The sequence below is a fragment of the Lissotriton helveticus genome, chromosome 4_1 (assembly GCF_964261635.1).
Source record: "Lissotriton helveticus chromosome 4_1, aLisHel1.1, whole genome shotgun sequence".
In the NCBI taxonomy this organism is placed as follows: domain Eukaryota; kingdom Metazoa; phylum Chordata; class Amphibia; order Caudata; family Salamandridae; genus Lissotriton; species Lissotriton helveticus.
Window position 1 is genome coordinate 294,506,109 of NC_136063.1, and position 21,336 is coordinate 294,527,444.

The following is a 21,336-nucleotide window of genomic DNA, read 5'->3' on the forward strand; positions in this document are numbered from 1 at the left end:
ACTTTCTGTTTGAAAAGTTCACAAACCTCTTACTAAAGTTCTTACTTCTGCTGGCATAAATGTCATTACGCCAAGATTGGCATGCATGTCTCTGCATCCACTTGACTGCATTTACAGAGTATGTCACTGGAGTGACAAATCAAGTTGCTGACTTTTTGAGCAGAGCACTCCTGGCGACTGATTCTAATGCATTTGAGGACGGGAGGAATGGTTATGCTGTAACTGTGGTGGACACATTGGACTGTGAGGGTATATCTAAGGAAGAATAAGGAGGAAGGATATAATTCTGACTCAATTTAAGACAAAGTGTGCAATTAATTATCCAATGGGTGTTATTTACAAATAGTATGGAAGAGGAAATAAGAAAACATTGGGAGATCTGGAATGAGCTGTCTTGGGACGAATGTGGTTTTTAATGAGAGGTTGAGGAAGAACATTTCAGAAAATTAAACATGAAGGCCATTTAGAGATTGTCAAAATGAAGAACAGGATTAAAACCCAGTATTGGTGGCCTGGTATTGATGTTCAAACTGAAAGAATGGTTAGGAATTGTCATGAACCTGCTAAATTATTAAATCCTGAATTGCTCTTTTTGGTTACTCGTCTTAACACAACCTCATACACTCATGTTTCACAGTGCCACAAAACTTCACCAATCAATATCCACACACATGTTAAACATCAACAGGAATACATAGTGCCGCCACAGGATCATACATTTAATAAAAAATATATGAATATTTAATTGAAACAAATATTCTTTTGTACAAAATTCCAATATCAATCTCTAAAAATACAATAAGACAATGAACAAGAGTTAAAATGGTTTTCTATACATCACAATAAAAAAATCATGCTATGAAAAAGAGGGAGAGAAAAGGAGCACAAAAGACAATGTGCTAGGTCATAAAATCATCAGCTAATTTGTATTAACAATCAATACAACCACGTGATGGGTCTCTCTCATCTATTGTACCGGTATGTTCTCCAAATTTAGCTTTACATGAGCGTTGATGCGTTTTGGCAGCATTAAATAATTTCCAACCACCTTTTTCAAGACCGTATTTTGAACTCTCTCTACTCAATATAGATTAGTCATTGGAACTGCAAAAGTGTCTTCTTATTTACTCATTATCTATATGTTTTTGTTTTACATTTTCCTTATCTTCCACTTTAATTTGTATTGAATCTAAACCCTGGAATCAAACGCTCCTCCAAGAGAACCGTGAAGGGTAATTAGAACTTTTATGTCCCTTCGTGCTTAATCATCCGCGCAACACCCACTCTCTATGGAATATACACCTTATTTATGTGTTGCTGCCAAATTTCAAATTGTGAGCCCCTAGCGGTCAGGCGACTGTGATTTCTTGTTTCCTTTACTGGCCACCCGCTGTCATCTTCATGGGCAACCTGGAGTAATATGTATTCAGCTCAATGGCTTCAGTCACGAATGTGCACATAAGGATAAGTCTATTGTCACGTTTAGGCCACTATTGAGTCCCAGCAAATGTTCTCAAGGGCCGTGGAGGATTCAGCCATAGATATTCTTAGCCCCATTGTGAATACCAATAACATTGGAAGACGGTCACGCTAGAGGGAGGTCGACTGTACATGGTCTTCGTGGATCTGAGGTCAGCCTTCGACCTGGTCCCGAGGGGGAAGTTATGGGAGGTTCTGCAGAGGCTAGGAGTTCCCCCCAACCTCCTTAGAATCATCATTAGGCTGCATGAGAACAACTTTGCGCTAGTGAGGTGTGGGAGGGATGGTAAGCCCTCGGGTAAATTCCCGGTCCGCCGAGGTGTCAGACAGGGCTGTGTTTTGGCTCCGACACTGTTCTGTCTGTACATTAACAGCGTCATTCAACATCTTGACGCTGTTGGGGACAATGACGCCCCGGTTTTGGCAGGAAGGAGGGTTCCGGCAATAATGTTTGCCGATGATACCCTCCTTCTTTCCAAATCCCCCATGGGGATCCAGAGGATTGTGGATGGTTTTGGCCATTTCTGTCGACAACATGGGTTGGAGGTGAACACGGACAAAACTAAGTTCATGATCTTCAACCCCCCCACCAAAACCAGACCCAATCCAAAACTGGGGGAAACTAGCCTTGAAAGGGTCTCTACCTTTATATATCTGGGGGTTTCACTTCAAGAAAATCTGTCATGGGACTCCCAGGTAGCAAGATCTAGGTTGAAACTTTCCCAGCTATCGGGCGCACTCTTGAGGGTGTCCAATAAGTCCACCTTCAAGCCTGTTAGTCCGGCCCTGGAAAGGTATAGGACCCAGGCGAAGGCAGCTGCCTCGTACGGCAGTGAGCTGTGGGGACATAAAGCTGGGAAGGTCATGGCAGGGGTGGAAAATTGTTTCCTCAGACGCTTACTTGCTCTCCCGCAAGGCACACCACTCCTCCCCCTAAGACTCGACCTGGGCCTTCCGTCAATTGCAGAGGACCTACGATCGAAACCTGTGAAGTTCTGGCATCGGTTATGGACCACCGAGGAACTGCATCACTATAGGCAGGACCTTATACACGTCATGAGGTTGGATGTTAATGGTAAGATCCCTTGGCTGGCATTCATCAAGTCGGAATTGTCCAGCCTGAAATTGCCAGACCTATGGGATGATCCAGCTCTGGGCTGTAGAAGGATTTCGCGCAAAACCCTCGCACAGCTTTACAAGAACAAAAGCCTTGCTGATATGGACAATGCTTATGACAGCGGCACCTTGACGGGACGGTTTATACTATCCAAAAATTCTTATGTCTTTGAACCTTTTATGGATTTTATCTATCCTCTCTTAGCGAGGAAATTGTTCCTGCAATGGAGGTTTGGCACGCTCCCTACTAAAGTTTTTACCCATAAATGGTCGCTAGGGGGTGACAAGCTCTGCCCATGCTGTAAAGCTAATGATGAAGACGACTTGCACATAATGTTCTGTTGCCACGTCTATCGGAGCCCGAGGAGGCGCTGGTTAGCCCCTCTATGTCGGAACCTGGGCTTCAGGAATTATTTACAGGCCTACAGGGTTATGAAAACCAATACCCTGGGCCACATTGTGTTTGCGGTTTCCAAATTCTTAATGGCAGCATGGATAATAAGGAAGAAAATGTCTGGTTAATTCATATTACCCTGTATTTTCTTACACTGCAGGTTCAGTTGGTTTTTATTGTATATATTGTGTTTTATCTATATGTATTTTTACTGCATCTTTTATGGCCCATGTGGCCGAAATAAAGAATTTTTGGAATTGGAATTGGAATAACATTTCTTGGTACATTGTTGTGTTACTGGATTTATTTACTAAGTGGCATAAAGCTGTTTATTTTGAAGGAAGAAACTTCAGATGCTTTGATTACATTTTTAAATGAGGTATTTTTTTGAAAAGGGATTCCTTAATCCATAGTGAGTGAATATGCCACTCAATTTAAGTCTAAGGTTTTCCAAGATTTTTTGCGGAAGAACTGAATTGGATGGAGGAATACTTCCTTTCATCATCCAGAGGGGAACGGTGCAGTGAAACCCTTTAGTAGAGTTATTATGGGCAGCATTCGCATGGCTGTAGGTAATTATAAGAATTGGAGACGGAAGTAAAAAAACTGCTGTGGGCCTACCTACATCACCTACTGTAAGAAGGTATACAACCTTCAAATCGTTGAGAGGGAGAGATCTTTGTACTAAGGATAATCAAGCCAGGATGAAGAACCAAAATCTTAACAAGTGGTCCTTGGAGAATATCCTTAAGTCTCAGAATTACTATAAAGTTCACCTTGATTTCACACATGTATTGAACGATTTTAAACTAAACACTGGTGATTGGGTTAAGGTCAAAGCGAATCAGCAAAAACAAATCAAGGGCAGCAGTACGTTTGTGGGGTTGTTTCACGTTGTTAGATTATTTACAAATTCAGTTAAACTGACTGATGGAAATGTGTGACATTTCAGTAAATTGGCCAAGTGTAATGAAGAAACAAAGGTCAACATACAAAAGGGCTGTAAAAAGGGTAACAAGAGTTGGTAGTTAGATGATTTGATAGAAGCGAATGATGGTGATGTGAGAGAACTGGATGCTCTTGAAAGCATAAGTAGTGCTGGAAATATGACTGATTTTAGTGACCTAGGGAACGCAGGTGACTTAAATAGTTCTGACGATTTCAGGAGCAGCAGGAGTTTGTGTGTACAGATGTTAAAGGGTAGTGCATCTAGAAAGTCAATGCGGGGTGATTCCTTCCCAGGCTCCAATAATAAGGGGGAAGGAGAGAATGTCACTGGTTCTGGTAGAAGGGTGGATAAACCTGAAAGGTGCAAAGATTTCTTAGCTGGTTTTGTGGTATAGTTTTTATGTTCGGTTCTGGAAACCTTTCCTCCTGTACCTCCCTTCATGGTGGGATTAGAAAGGAATTGTAGCTCATTTTATATTTTTATTGTTGTCACATCCTATGTTGCCTTGTTTATTCCTGCATTTTATTTATAATGTAGAAATGTATTCGTACAGATAAGTTGTATCCATTATTTCTCAATTTACATTGCTGCATTATGTGTTTGGTTTTTTTGCTCATTGTAAAGGGGGAGATGCGTGGTGTTGTGATGTCATGTTGCCACGTGCAGTTTGGCATGCTCTATGTGAAGTATTCCAATCGAGATGCAGCGGACAGTTGGAAAGCGTGTGACCGGAGCAGACATCTATATGTTGCTTCCTTCTGCTGGGGTTAGTTATATTGGAATTAACTGCTACTTATAACAGATACTTGCACGTGACATTACTACAAGGTCCAACACAAGACACAGCATGTTTATGCCACACACACAAAAAAACATACATTTGCTGCAAATGTGTTTTTTTCCCATTCTTTTCAATGAAAGGGTATTTCAAATATACATACACTTAAATGCACTTTGCCCATATACCTTTTTAAAAGCTTGCAACCTAAGCCAATTCAGTGGCAGCTTGTAAAGCTTTTTTGCTGATTTGTTTGTTACCTTCATTGTGTTGCAGTGTCTCTCCTAGATACTTGTCTTTTCAACTTAGGGAAGGTCAGTGAAGGCCAGTGACACCGAAAATAAAAATAGAATGATCTGCAATCCTAATACTATGTACTAGAGAGTGCAACAATTATATGCATTTTAAGCAGTGTATGTTTGGACTGTCTTGTACGTTCCAAACATTAATTAATTGTGCACTTTGGGCTTTTGAGAGGTAAGTAAAGTAACAAGCTAGACAAGTATTTTGTTAGCCAACAATGCTGAGTGCAGTGTACTAATTTAGCTCCTGAAAAATAATGCATCAACCATTAGATCTTTGGAGTTAAACTGGAGAGAAAAATTGATAACAGCCAGTGACTGAATTGCAGTCAGTGTGACGAGTAAACATGCGGCCAAATACCATCTTAAATGCTTAACCAAGCTTTGCGATCCTAGGCAACTTACTTTGCTTAACAGAGTATTTTCTAGAACTATCAAATGTAGGAGTTAAGAAATAATCCAGTCTGATTAGGAGTCACATACAACATTGTCTATGATGCCTTTCTCGTTCTTCCACCACAAAAGAATCTGAATGGAGCTAAAAAGCTGATACTCGGCTACAAGGTAGGGCTGCATTTTATGAATCATCAGCCAGAGGCGCAATGTAACATAATAAGGCCCCCCCCCACCCACCCACATAATGTAGTGAGGGACCGGGGCGGCTGACAGATCGCACAGATATTCATTTGTCTCGGGCTCAGTCTCACCCCCCCCTATCCCCTTCCCCCCCCCCCCCCCCCCACCCCCCTCAACACACACACACTGCAGGGGCCTGCTCAGTAAAGCAGAATGCTTTACCGAGCATTCAACTATTTATTATTCAATGTCATTCTACACATTCTGCAAGGCTTGCATTGGCATGGCTTAAAGAGTAAGGGCCCCAATCCAAAACAAGAAACCCTGGAGCCCCCGCACTGCGGAGGCCTCCTTAAGCCCCGGTCATCAGCAACGGTGACTCCGTAATTATGGTTCGGATGCACTGTCTGCTTAAAGAGCATTTTCTGGTATACTATGAATATTGGTGTCATGTAAAAAAAATCTGCATAGATGTGGCTCATCCAGTTAAATATCAGCATGTCTAGCTCATGGGTAAAAAGTTCATAGATTGTCAAAATAAAGTGTTGTCTATTTGACTCCCTAAAAAACTTTTAAGCTCTGTTAAAGTAAAAAAAACATTGAAAGGTATTACAGTAAAACCTGGCGTTAAAGAAAATCTATATTTAGAAAGCCTGTTTTTTTTTTACTGTTTTGGGTAAAATCAGCTCAGTAGTTTTAGAGAAATGAGAATTAAAAAAAATTCTCAGGAAGGCAACAAAGTTTTCACAACTTCTGCATATCTTGCTGGGAGGTTGAGTGAACCCCAAAACTCTCACTGGCTGGCAGAAGTTTAAATGTTGTGTCTCCATAGGTCATTAAAGGATATCAATCTCCAAATCCTCTGCCCTGAAAAGAAATGCTGGGGCGCAAGGGGAGGATTCACTAACTGTATGGAGGATTGTGGGGAGGAGATAGTCTCGGAGGACTAAATACTGGGCTCTCCCAAAAAAGGAATAGTTTTCCCACGTATGCAAATTTGTAAAACATATATTATGCAAATTATAAAAAAATATTTTTTTTTAATTCAGTAACCACTGTGCAGCCAAGGCCCTGCACCAAGAGCCTGCTGTGCATGACCGAAGTTCTAAGAGGTTGTTACAAGGCTTGACCAGAGGCCGGAGCCACTCCCCAGAGATTATGACTGAAGGTTATGCGCAGCAGCCTTCATGCATGAAAGCTGGCGCAGCACCAGGCCCTTCATTCAGAGCCAGCTTAGCACAACTGAAGGTCGAGACGTGTGGGCTGGTGCAGGGCCTGGCTCATAGACCACTGACTAAGGCCACTGGCAGCGGACTTGGAGGCACAAGAAGCAGCCACTAAACAAGGAGCCGTAGGTCATATAAAGCAGCCTCGGTGGTGAGCCTGCCTACTGAGCACAGCAGGTTTGGCGGCAAGAATGGGGAAAGTGGCATGGAGGCTAGTGCCAAACTGGCTTGCACTCAGACGACAATGCATGCTGTACACAGCTTGGTTGAAGGCATGAGGATCTGGGGGTATTTCAGGCCATGGCTGCTTGCCAGGCACTGAAGGCAACCTCGTCTGAACATGGGTGAAAGCAGTGTACAGATCTTTTCACTGTGTGCAGTGTTGGGCTTAGTGAAATACAAAAATATCGGAGTGTTAAGAATTAAATAAATACTTACATAAACATTCCATGTAAAAAGTTTGTTAAAGTTACGGTTAACGCAGCTTATAACCTATTATTTATCTGTTTTAAAAAATGAGAAAATGTTATTATAGTTCCAATATAATACATACAACGACAGTTTAGGAACGTACACAAACCATAACTCATGTTGAGAGCGAGCACTATAAATAAGGACAGGAAGTAATTTCATACTTTGTATATACACCTCTTTTACACTTACTTGTACACCTCTTGCAAAGGCAAAATAGCACAACACTCTATAAATAATCCTGGGCTGCACGGAAAGTGTGGGCTGCTTCAAACATGCAGTACTTGTGTAACATGTTCTAGGCAAAAATGATGTTGTGTGTTCACAGGAAACACGTGGACACTGTACAGAAGAATGAGTGAGACTCGAAATGCGTTTGCTGGATGTACTATTTGCATAATATGCACATGCACAAGCGTGCTCTAAGTTGCTTGTAGGGCTTTAAAACAAATGCCAATTTGGTTCCGGCTTGCTTAAACATTCACAATTAATTAAAAGGAAGGGGTTTGTCTGCCTGCACCAGGAAACAACAATCTGAAACAGATTAAATGCAACGTAGCCCAGGTGGAATAAAAATTAATTCACTTTTTTGTCTTTGAAATTCGAGTGAAAGTCACGGAATCTTCTCAAAGCTGCAATTATTTTAAGCGCATGATCAGGTTTTAGATAATCTCAACAATGCTGCACCATGCACAACATCTGGAATCCTACAGAGCTAACTATATACACCAATACTAACAAATGTCCACTGAAAAAAACACAGTTAAAATTAAGTCATAGTTCAGGTAGTGCAAACACTAAAAGTCACATGGGAAAAAAGAAGACATTCAGTGAAAAAAAACAGTAAAAATAAGGCTACGGTTCCACAACAAAACCTAAAACACCCCAAAGTTCTCTAGTTATGACCATTTGCGTAAAACCATAATTCACCATTGCCCCATTAAAACCACAAGTCACCCACCAAAATGGTCACATTACGATTTCACATAGGATGTTCCATATGCCATCAGAAAAGGCACTGGTCACATCACTGATGATATTACATATCAGCTATTAGCATTATGTCATCACATTAGATACTGTATAATGTAGTTGCTTGCATATGTGTTATAATCATTTACTGTTGTTTTCTGGTTAAGTCCAGTTGTTTACAACTATAAGTATTTAAATTCACAAATAGCCCATTTGGGGTAAGTTATAGTTTTATAACTGGAGGCGCGAGTTAGGTATGTGCAGAACAGTTTTGTTTCTTAAGCAATCCGGATGTTTTTTGTAGCAAATCAGTTTTGGATCAGTTTTGTACCAAGGTGAGTTACTGTGTCAAAATAGAAACTAAGAATGCGACAGAACATATTGCATGTTATTCTTTTAATCACATAATATGTGTTCCTTGTGGCATACTTCAGATAACTGTGTACATAATGTTCCCCTCCACTGCCATTTAATTCCATGAGGAGTTCAGTGGCACTGGGCATAAGTCTTTCCTGGGTAACGCGCAGTCTAGCTTTTGAAAAGTTACCTGCATTATCTATAACAATGCAATATTTACATTTTATAATCGCTGTGCACAGCTTGTGGTGTGCCGCTTTAAGCGTGCATCTATTATTAAAGGCAGAAAATGTTTCTTAGTATCTAGCAGGAAGAGGTTATGCCTAGCGGGTACCTGTTTGATGTTGGCAGGCAGTTTGCTCCAGGGGTAATTGTGGCGGATGTGGAACTCCACGTCAGTGTTCATCTTGCTCTCTTCGCTCCCTGGAAGGGGTCCGGGACCTCATGCCGCACGGGCCGGTCGGAGCTGCGGCTGCAATGGTGACCTGGTGCTTCCTGTATCCGCGCGCTCACGGCTCCATAGCGGATTCGCCTCTCTCTACGGTTGTGCCACTGCTAGCATCAGACACCTGCTTCCGGGTTCCGATTGACAGGAAGTGCGTTCTTCTCAACGTCACGTCCTTCTTCGCTGTCATGTTATCCAGAGAGAGGTCACGTACCGAGTCTGATCGGCGTCTGGAATGAAATGAATGCGGCAATATTGTTATAATAAGTTCGTGGTTTATTGAACCATGTGTAATTAAACGCTCGCTGCTTTCGGGCGTAGTATGGCGCTTTTAGCAGTGAGAAAATATGTTTACGATGCTTTATGTCAGGCGTTTGGAAAGAAACGTTCTAATTTATATGTTTAATTCCACTGGGCATTAGACTAGCACGTGTTGTATTAATCTAAGTACGCATTTGACTGGTGTTTAATTGTATGTGATTCTATTGTTTCTGTTATAGTTATTTGTAGGCAGGACACAAGTCTAAAAAAAGAAGCGCGTGACATCACACCTGGTATCCTACAAATTGACATGTCAAGCGGCACCACAAGCTATGACTTTACAGGAAGTAGCATCGTAAGAATTGACGTCAGTACTTAAGACCTCATGTATGTCTAGCAGGTCTATCATGAGTACATTTGAGCACAGTACGAATATACATGCAAACCCTCCTTAATTAGGCAGAAGAGTCACACGTTTCTAATCTACACATAAAACAACCAATAGTTCTCGCCTTTGAGACCCTATACGTATTTAGCTGTGCTGCACATTATCCTGGGTGCTACAACATTTACAGATGCAGTATTTTTCCATTCTTTGTTGATTTAATCCCTTTAATATTTGATCTAGCAGAGGATGCTAGCTGGTGCCTGCGCTTAAAGAAGACACTCGCCACTCTGTACTGTGGCACAGCCCTGCACTCCGTCTCTGGTTTCAAACAAAGAGAGGCACGAACTGTGTGCCCCCTTCCCTCCCCCCCCACCCCCCACCCGGCTTTCGCCCCTGCGGAACGACAGTGGTTCCTGAGAGGGAGTCACAGCAAAACATTTGCATAGTCTGTGCCTAATAAATTAAACCTGCCGCCTCTTTGTTCACTGAGCTTGCTGTGACCTTGTGTAGGGTAACACTTTCCAGTTTATTCTTGAAAAGGCAAAAGTGAAAACTGATATTAAGTATGCATGCCATTAAGCCATCACATCAAAGAACGGTGGGATATATTTCATATTTTGTAAAACATGTATGAGAATGTTTTGAGCACTGCTCGAGTTGTAAATGGTGTAAATTACTTGCAAAGTGAAAGCATTGTGCACTGTTTGCTGCAAACCATGGGAGGTGAATAGTACAAGGGGCAATCACTCAATAGGTCTCGCATTAGGTAAGTTTGAGCTATTTGTCTTGTAAATGACAATTTTTTTATTTATGTGTTGGTTTTGAAAATAGCCAAATTAATAGCTTTGTCATTTACATTTAGTGAGGTAGTGAGGTAGTGAGATAGAGAGAGAGTGAGGTAGTGAGATCGAGAGAGAGTGAGGTAGTGAGATAGAGAGAGTGAGGTAGGCTGAACGAGATAGAGAGAGAGTGAGGTAGTGAGAGAGAGAGAGAGGTAGTGAGGGAGAGTGAGGTTGTGAGGTAGTGAGAGAGAGAGATAGTGAGGGAGAGTGAGGTAGTGAGGGAGAGTGAGGTTGTGAGGTAGTGAGAGAGAGAGAGTGAGTTAGTGAGGTAGATAGAGAGTGAGGTAGTGCGATGGCAGTTAATGCCCTTTGCTCGTAGGACCTCAGCTTTGTGCGGATACGGTGAGTTACTTAGACATGGAGAACCGCACTGGATAATTAATGTTTCTGCTGACAGAAGGCAAAGTGTTGTCGAATATATTCTGTTTCTTGTTTGGATTGTTTCTAGCGCATAGAAGCAGTTGCAGGATCTGCGATGAGGCTGAGTGTGCGTTTCATGGCTCAAACACGAAGAAAGAAAAGAAAGCCACCGATAAAGGCACTGACTGAGAAGCGCATAGAAGCAGTTGCAGGATCTGCGATGAGGCTGAGTGTGCGTTTCATGGCTCAAACACGAAGAAAGATAAGAAAGCCCCGATAAAGGTAGCATTGCTACGTAACTTCCTCTCCCGCCGAGAACAGCGGAAAGAAAACACAGGCTCCACAGGAGCTTGCAGACCGACGGTCTTTGTCCTAAATGCTTCAAGATGTGCCTCCACGGGGAACATGGACCACAGAGGTGACTCATTAATGAGGAGAAACCAGGAAGTGGAGAGTACATTCCGAACAGATAAGTGAGAGCAGTGGTCGAAGTGGGAAAACAAAAGTAGGGGAACTGTGGGTGGAGAATCAGGGGGCGGGAATAACCGAAGATTGAATCAGTGGGCGGAGTCAGGGGTGTGGCTAGAAATAGCAAAACATACCAATTTTTAGTACGTTTAGCATTTCACTGACCAGTTACAGCTTATAACATTATTTAATTAAAAGAATGGATATGTTTATTTGAGGTTTAATTCAGGAAAAAGCAAACACGCATAGGGAATACAGGTTTATGTAAAGCATGTGAAATATAAGCAGGAACAACATGTTACCTTAATGCTTTTACTCTCATTGTTCAGAAATCCATGATTATTTTTTGTCTCAAACATTGAGGTCATAAATACAGGGCTCCTTATGTACACATGTGTTAAGCAAGGCTCAGAAGAGAAAGGGACTCTTCAGGAGAATCTAGACTCAAGGAAACCCACAAAGGCTCCTTCATATTCATGTCAGCCAGCTAGCTGCTCAATCATAATATAGCAAAAAGAACAACTGGTGGACAGAATCCAGAACAATATCATACATTCACCCCAGTACAGAGTTCTGGGCCTAAATCCATTGTTTCTTTGCTCAACATGCCATTCCAGTTTGGACCCAGCCATATACAAATCAGTCTTGATCCTGCACTCAATGAGAACAGTCCAGCCCGAACTGCCAGGCCAGGTCCTCCCTGGACCGGAATCAAGCATCCTAGGACCGGTTTCGGGCTTTCAGCCCTCATCAACCAGGATAGCTTGATTCCAGTGGCATGGAGAGCACGGGACTATTGTCTGAGCATACCTGTCCCACTCGGGGTGACAAATGCAAAAAGAACAATTGATGGACAGAAGGCAGAACAATGTCATACATTCACCCCAGTTCAGAGATCTGGGCTTAAATCCATCGTTTTTTTTCTCACCATGCCATTCCAGTTTGGACCGAGCCATATGCAAATCAGTCTTGATCCTGCGCCCAATGTGAACAGTCCAGCCCGAACTGCCAGGCCATATGTATTCAAGTGTCCTTTCATTCGGGAAGTGAACACAAAGCAGTACCCACTGAACTATGCACATAACATATTGCTCTTTGATATGCATGGTACATGTTCTTTGCAGCAGGCATATTACCACTCTGCACTACCTTAGATGAGTAAAACAGCCACTAGACAAAACATGCTCCCATCTCTCTCCAGCAGGTACATTGATCACCAAAGTTATCTTGGCACTTGTATTGTTGACCGAAACCTGCTGAATATACAAAGAACTTTGCAGTGTTTTTAAAACTCCTGCACTTGTACAAAACCAGTCCCCCCAAACTAAACTGCCCCCCTACCCTTCCAGTCACCCTGGGAAACGCCTGCTCCTGCCCTTTCACTGCTCCAGTCCAGTCAGTACTCCTACTCATGCTCGATCAACACTCCTGCTTCGTCAATTCCCCTGCCCCCTCCCTTCTCCTGGCCCCTCCCTTCTCCTGGCCCGTCACTTCTCCTGGCCCGTCACTTCTACTGGCCTGTTCCCTTCTCCTGCCCTGTTCCCTTCTCCTGCCCTGTTCACCGCTCCTGCCTTGTTCACCGCTCCTGCCCTGTTCACTGCTCCTGCCCCGTTCACTGCTCCTGCCCCGTTCACTGCTCCTGCCCCGTTCACTGCTCCTTCCCTGTTCACTGCTCCTTCCCTGTTCACTGCTCCTGCCCTGTTCACTGCTCCTGCCCTGTTCACTGCTCCTGCCCCGTTCACCGCTTCTGTCCTTTCACCGCTCCTGTCCTTTCACCGCTCACACCGCGTTACTGCTCTAGCTCATGCCCCGTCACCTCTCCTGCCCCGTCACCTCCCCTGCCCCGTCACCTCCCCTGCCCCGTCACCTCCCCTGCCCCGTCACCTCCCCTGCCCCGTCGCCTCCCCTGCCCCGTCACCTCCTCTGCCCCGTCGCCTCTCCTGCCCCGTCGCCTCTCCTGCCCCGTCGCCTCTCCTGCCCCGTCGCCTCTCCTGCCCCGGCGCCTCTCCTGCCCCGGCGCCTCTCCTGCCCCGGCGCCTCTCCTGCCCCGTCACTGCTCCTGCCCAGTCACTGCTCCTGCCCCATCACTGCTCCTGCCCCGTCACTGCTCCTGCCCCGTCACTGCTCCTGCCCCGTTCACTGCTCCTGCCCCGTTCACTGCTCCTGCCCCGTTCACTGCTCCTGCCCCTTCACTGCTCCACTGCTCCTGTCCCGTTCCCTGCTCCTGTCCCGTTCCCTGCTCCTGTCCCGTTCCCTGCTCCTGTCCTGTTCCCAGCTCCTGTCCTGTTCCCTGCTCCTGTCCTGTTCTCTGCTCCTGTCCTGTTCACTGCTCCTGCCCAGTTCACCGCTTCTGTCCTTTCACCGCTTCTGTCCTTTCACCGCTCCTGGTCCTTTCACCGCTCCTGGTCCTTTCACCGCTCCTGTCCTTTCACCGCTCCTGTCCTTTCACCGCTCACGCCCGGTTACTGCTCTAGCTCATGCCCCGTCACCTCCCCTGCCCCGTCACCTCCCCTGCCCCGTCACCTCCCCTGCCCGTCACCTCCCCTGCCCCGTCACCTCTCGTGCCCGTCATCTCCTCTGCCCCGTCACCTCTCGTGCCCGTCACCTCCCCTGCCCCGTCACCTCTCCTGCCCCGTCACCTCCCCTGCCCCGTCACCTCTCCTGCCCCGTCACCTCCCCTGCCCCGTCACCTCCCCTGTCACCTCTCCTGCCCCGTCACCTCTCCTGCCCCGTCACCTCCCGTGCCCCGTCACCTCCCCTGCCCCGTCACCTCTCCTGCCCCGTCACCTCTCGTGCCCGTCACCTCCCCTGCCCCGTCACCTCCCCTGCCCCGTCACCTCCCCTGCCCCGTCACCTCTCCTGCCCCGTCACCTCTCCTGCCCCGTCACCTCTCCTGCCCCGTCAATTCTCCTGCCCCGTCACCTCTCCTGCCCTATCAATTCTCCTGCCCCGACACCTCTCCTGCCCTAGTACCTCTCCTTTCCTGTCGCCTCTTCTGTCCGGTCACTGTGGTCACTGCTCCTGCCCAGTTCACTTCACTCCGTGTACAACATTGACAAAGGTGTCAAGTTCCCCACAGTACTCTGCTTGGGGAAAGCTCCTCTCTAATCACCAACTCCGATCTCAGGGGCACTTGATATGTTAAAGGCAGAGGGCGGCGCATTGTCATTCAACAGGGGCTAATCTGCCTCAATCGGAATGACAATGGCCTGCCCTCGGTCTGTGCGAGCTCAGGGGGAGGCGGGGGCTGCTGCAGCCTCTGGAGTACAACAGAGAAGTGTGAGCAGCCCCTGGAAGCGGAAAGAAAAAAGTTATCATTTTAAAGTTGGACTATTCTTGCCGTCCTGGGACGCTTTTTTGAAAGCAAGAAGTAGGGGAACGGACTGAACAATTTTTTAGAAGTAGGGGCACGCCGTGCCCTTCCGTCCCCGCCCACTTCTATCACTGAGTGAGAGGGTGAAGCGAATAAATACAGTCAGAACACAGACGAAAGGAGCGCTTTCCCTTCAGAGAAGGGCATTGTGAAGTATGCTATAGCACTCGGGAGACAGACAGCAGTTTCAAGTTCTTGGCAGGCATCAAAGACAAAATTCACTCTTAAGTGCCAAATAAGAGTAAGTCTGCAATATGTGCACTACCTGAAACCTTCACTCACAAGAAGAAGCGAGAGAAATAAAAAGAATCTCAGTTTAAAATGGAAGGAATTGGACAATACATAGAATCAGAATGAATTATTGTGAGGGGGCAGAAATAACATACTTGGAGCAGACGTGGTCTCATTGTAGATCCGCCATGACTATGTACAAAGCAAAATAAATAATTGTTATTGTGCCTTCCTAAAGTTATTGAAATTGTAACCCAGATTTTTCGATATCAGCACCCTGAAGCACTCTGCACGCAACATGTGGCGCTTTGGAGATCAATCACAAATAAACGGTTCCACCCAGAGTAGTGACTAAAAATCGTCTGGGGTGGTAACTTTTGTTCAGCAAGTTCCTGTTTTTAAAAAAAAAAAAAATATGCACTGGTGATACATATTTCAGGACTGTTTAAATGGTGTAAGTGGTAATGTAGGTGGAGCTCAATTCCTATTTTAAACAAGAATTGTTTAAATGCAGCTTTGTGAGAGGTGGTAGCACCAACGACCGTGTTAGGCGACACGCAGAGGCCACGCGCGGCGGACATCAATGGAAGGGTGGGAGGGGAAAAAGGGCATTGCTGTGGGGAGGGGGGAGGAGAAATGCGACACGGCCTGGTGGCCGTGAAAAGTGCGAAATTATCCCTTTCAAGTGAGAGGGTGAAGCGAATAAATACAGAACACAGACGAAAGGAGCGCTTTCCCTTCAGAGAAGGGCATTGTGAAGTATGCTATTGCACTCGGGAGACAGACAGCAGTTTCAAGTTCTTGGCAGGCATCAATGACAAAATTCACTCTTAAGTGCCAAATAAGGGTAAGTCTGCAATATGTGCACTACCTGAAACCCTCACTCACAAGAAGAAGCGAGAGAAATAAAAAAAATCAGTTTAAAATGGAAGGAATTGGACAAAACATAGGATCAGAATAAATTATTGTGAGGGGGCAGAAATAACATACTTGGAGCAGACGTGGTCTCATTGTAGATCCGCCATGGCAATGATAAAGCAAAATAAATAACTGTTATTGGGCCTTCCTAAAGTTATTGAAATTGTAACCCAGATTTTTTGATATCAGCACTCTGCACGCAACATGTGGCGCTTTGGAGATCTATCACAAATAAACGGTTCCACCCAGAGTAGTGACTAAAAATCGTCTGGGGTGGTAACGTTTGTTCAACAAGCTCCTGTTTTTTTTTAAAGATATGCACTGGGAAACGCGTGCTGCAGGAAGCACCAGAGAGTATGGCGAGCGTCCCGGAAGCCATCACTCTAATCAGCCATCTTTAAGTAAAAAAAGCAAGCATCAGAGAGCATAAAAGGAGACACGGCCTGGCGGCCGTGAAACTGAAAGTACGGCCGGCCGGGCGTGAATAATTAGGGGATGAGAAATGCGTTGGGAGGAGAAATGCAGAGCGCACGCTGAGAAGCTTGAGGGAGGGAGGCTGGGCTGCCTTTGATGTGGTAATGCGAGGCAGGCAGGCAGGCGGCTGGTGGCATTGTGCACGCGCTTTTTAGGGCTTGAGCTTGCGCAATGACCTAAAAAGCGCACATGCACTGCATGGAATCGCCAGTGGTTAAACTTTGGATAATAATACATACAAAGTATCTAGGAGTCAGATCAAGAAAGAAAGAAAAGCTCAATTCATCAAAGACCCTTGACACCACAGGAAAAGTATTATAAGTTTAATCTTTAAATAGCACCACGTGATCTAGTGTGAAAAGAATGCACATGATCGATCAACTGGAAAAAACAGCCCCATGGGTAGGTGAAAATACTCTGGATAAGCCACTATAGAGCTTCGCCAGCTATGCGCAAGCGCATCAGCAGGCGAGCCCTAAAAAGCCTGTTGCTGAGAGACTTGGGTTTCGAGCCATCGAGAGTATGTGCAGTCATCCAATCGTAAACGGGTGCTACTGCATAGATTATTGCACTTCATTTTCATTCAGTCTGAGAAAAACAAGCATGCTGCCCCCAAAAATGATTTTTATTGCGCGCATAATTAAGCACAGTGGTACAAAAGGGGGTGTAATGGACGGAGCATCTGAACCAATCAAACACTCACACCCAGTCAACAGATATGGGTTTAATCCATCACCGTTCTTTAGCCCACTCTGCCACCCCAGTTCAGACATGGCCATATGCAAATCAGTCTGACCCTGTGCCTCATGGGAACAGTCCAGCCCGAACTGCCAAGCCATGCCTTCGCTGGACCGGAAACAAGCTTCCGAGGAACGGTTTCTGACATTTCAGCCGTCTTCAGCCCGGCTTGCTTGAATCCAGTGGCAAAGTGAGCAAGGGACTCACGTCTGAGCATACCCTGCCAACGTATGGCAAACAAAGTGGTACAAAAGGGGGTGGTGATGGACGGAGCATCTGAACCAATCAAAAACTCACACCCAGTCAACAGATCTGGGTTTAATCCATCACCGTTCTTTAGCCCACTCCGCCACCCCAGTTTAGACATGGCCATATGCAAATCAGTCTGACCCTGTGCCTCATGGGAACAGTCCAGCCCGAACTGCCAAGCCATGCCTTCGCTGGACCGGAAACAAGCTTCCAAGGACCGGTTTCTGGCATTTCAGCCGTCTTCAGCCCGGTTTGCTTGAATCCAGTGGCAAAGTAAGCAAGGGACTCACGTCTGAGCATACCCTGCCAACTTATGGCGAACAAAGTGGTACAAAAGGGGGTGGTGACTGGGTGTGAGTGTTTGATTGGTTCAGATGCTCCGTCCATCACCACCCCCTTTTGTACCGCATAATTAAGCACAATCAAGCTTTCAAGATCTCGAATTACAAGGCATGTTGTTCTCATGCTAATGTGCACTTGTGCATAAACAAAAACCTCTCAAAAGAAAGTGTGGCTCTCAGCTCCGGTTTGTTCGACTCTTCTCAGCCGGGTCGCTGTTGAAGTTCCATATGGAAATATCAGGGTGCACCTTACCTTCTGACATAGGACAGTGAAGTTTCAAAGGCACCCGGTCTTCCTCCGTGTTAGCGCTTTGGCTGATGTTGACACCCACTGCTGCACAAAGAGCTTCCCCTGCTCAGCGTCCTGTAATGCCCCCTCCCCCAAAGTGTTATATTCCATTGGGAGATGCAGCCAAGCACTCCTACTCTCAATGCAGTGTGGAGTGATTTACCCTCAATTTTACCACATAGACCACCAGAGAAAAAAGAAGAAAAATGGAACAGAATTCCATATACGCTTCTTTAAATATCTCAAATTATGAGAATGGGAGGGGGCGGGAAGAAAGACAACACAAACTACAGCGGAAAGGAAGTGGTAGGAAAGGCAACACAAACTTCGGTTGGAGGGGGCAGGAGCAATGTCAACACAAACTACGGTGGGAGCAAAGTCAACACAAACTATGGCGGGAGGAGGCCGGAAGAAAGATAACACTAACTGGCAAGAGAGGAGCGGGAACAAAGGCAACACAAACTATGGAGGGGGGACCGGTACAATGCTAACAGAAACGACGTCAGGAAAAAGCGTGAACAAAGTCAACATGGAAAACAGGAGATGGTGGGAAGAAAGGCAATACTAACTGGCGGGAGGGGTGCGGTAACAAAGGCAACACAAACTATGGCGGTGTGCAAGGTCAACACAAACTGTGGCGGGAGAGGGCTGGAACAAAGTCAACACGAACAACGGGAGGGGGCGGAAAGATAGGCAACACAAACTACAGCAGAATCAAAGTCAACAGGGAAAACGGAAGGGAGAAAGGCAACACTAATAACGGCGGGAGGGGCGCAGGAACAAAGTGAACATGGACAACAGAACGGGAGAAGGAGCAAAGTCAACACAGACACAGACGGCACTCAGAGATGGCAGCAGAGCTCAGAACACGAAGAGGAAAGTTGCAAACAAGCAAGTAGTGCACAGACCAAAGCATATGGCCCATATCAAAAGGATCCATGTAGCAGGGACAGTCACCAGGGCAGCAACAAAACAGCCACAAGTTGGGACAAATGTACTCTATTCACGAAAAAAATTATGGAATTTTTATAAGCAGACCAATCAACCAATGAAAAGCAGTGGGCGTGTGGTAGGTGTGTTCAAACTCCACAGAGGGATTACAGCATGCCTTGCAGAGAGCTAATAATACGCCAATCTCAGCAGTGATTGTTTAACGCCTTGTGAGCGAGGCTATGTTGCAGTAATCTGCGATGATGTGCTGCATTGCTAAAAACTTCAAAGGTCTCAAAGGTGAGAGGTGAGACCGATTGCATTGCAAATGCTTGTTGGAGATTGTGGCTCTTTTTTCACCAACAGACCATAACCCAAAGCAAGATAGAAATACAAGAAGAGAAGAAATGAGAAAAAGAGATAAGAAAACAATGAAGAAAGGCAGAACATGGGATGAAAAACGAACATGCAAGAATAAGCTATTGTAGGATAGTGAAAGAAAAAGGTTATGGTAACCTTCACATTCAGCCATTGGACTCCACGAAAAGGTTTGGGGCTCTGCATTTATTTTTTAACCAATACCACACTGCCCCCAAAATGTTACCTCCACATTTAGCAGCAGACATCTCTCATGTTCTTATTGTGGGCATAACCATATCTAAATCACCCTCACCACCAGAATGCTCACACCAAGAATGGACCGTAAATTTTAAAGTACATAGCATAACTCTAACTTAGGAACTATGTATGATAGTAGATTGTTTCAAAAGGAGTTCCTCCATTTAGTGAACACAGATTTCTTTGCTTTTTTGATCACCTGGTTTTGGACTTTTACTGTGGGTGAGTCTCACTACTTGTGTCTCACCCACGGTAATCACCTAGTAAATGGACTGCATGTCTTTACCACCAGTGTATGCCTTTTAAGATAAGGCTGCTACAACACAGCTGGGGTAAGGGGCACTTGGCTTGTTATATGTGTGCACATGTGCGTGGACTGGGCACAGGAGACTTTATGCGCAACCTGGTAACTGCACAGGTAGCGTGGTGCAGAGGTGACTCTACAGGGTTAGATATTGACCTGGGGTAGGCCTTATAATATTAATGGTCACTCATAGATAAAGTCAGTGTGTTTTTTTTATTGTCTGCAGTGACACTTTATTATATATATAAGGGGATATCTGCGTTAGAGTGCTGTTATGCTTACCTTATTGCCTGCAAAGTCTAACAAGATATCACATTGGGGTGAAATGTGTGCACCAAGATTGATTATGCAGGTACCAACCACATATGTGTACAACTTATGGGCTGTTCAGAATTTTCACATTTCTGTAGCTCAGTTGAGGATCAGAGTCTAAGCCTTTTTTCTCCCTGCTGGGCCAAGTTAATTACTCTTCTCACCAGCAAAGGGAACAAAGGCCTTCCAACACAAAAGGGTTAATTACCAGTGTGTCCATCAGCTCCTGAGGAGGAAGGGGCAGGGAAGAAAATTTCCATCTGTTAATTAACTGTCACACTGTATCAGTGATGTGGCAGCCCAGGACCCCTGAGCACTGGAAGGGGCTTCTCTTTGAAGCTTAGGTGGGGAAGAACCTGGCAGTGATGTCAGCTAGGGGCTGAGTTTAGGCTCCCAGTGACTTTTGGATGGCACCATCTTGTACTGTCTATTTCAAAGCTGCCCCTCCATGGGGGCAGGCTCCTCCTAGCAAAGCAAATGAGACTATATCAAGTCTTGTTCACTTTGGATATTTTAATAAAGTTTTTTCAAAATTTTTTTGAAAGTTCTTGGTATCTGGTTCAACACATTATTCTCATGGTTGCCAAAGGTATGTCATACATCTTATCCATCTTATAACGTAAATTGTAAATCACATCATGGTAACAAATCCCAATGCATTGTACTGTCCCAGCATGCTGTGATAGAGGGCTGGGGACAGGGGTGGAGAGGTGATGTGGCACCCTAGGATTGGGCAAGGGGGCCTGACTTCTAGCAATTTCCACCCCATTTTAAATCTTTTTCACAAGGGAGAGAGAGTTTCTTGTAGTTGTTTGAATCTGGACCTGAATTGTGTCAGTAGCAGCAGCCAGGGAAAACTGGAAGGACAAGCCTCCTGATGACGATATTGACTAAGGACTCTTCCCCCAGTTGACCCATATGGCCAATTGGGGTAAGATCTGTACTTCTGTGCCCGAGCAGAAGTAGAGGAGCACCAGAAACAAACGAACAGAGGAGATCTGCTGCAGGAGGCTAGTTAGCTCCCTGCTGGATGTTTTGCTATGGAGGTGAAGAGGTCTGCTGAAACTGCTTATGGTAACTAGAGCTCACCATTAGGAGAAAAAGGAGCCCAAGATCATGCAATTTGGCCCAACGGGCCCGAGATATGGCCTTTTGAAGCTCTGTGACCTTTGACT

The 21,336-nt window shown here is 45.3% G+C and overlaps 1 protein-coding gene across 1 annotated transcript in view; it reads right to left on the minus strand.

Moving 5' to 3' along the window:
• The window catches only part of FAM91A1 (family with sequence similarity 91 member A1), a 217,413-nt gene extending 208,118 nt beyond the window's left edge, over nucleotides 1-9,295 (minus strand). The window contains exon 1 of the mRNA XM_078686797.1: nucleotides 8,955-9,295. Coding sequence (XP_078542923.1) covers nucleotides 8,955-9,026 — 72 coding nt within the window. The 5' untranslated portion in view covers nucleotides 9,027-9,295. The remainder of the gene's footprint in view (nucleotides 1-8,954) is intronic.
• Between the last annotated feature and the right edge of the window lie 12,041 nt (nucleotides 9,296-21,336).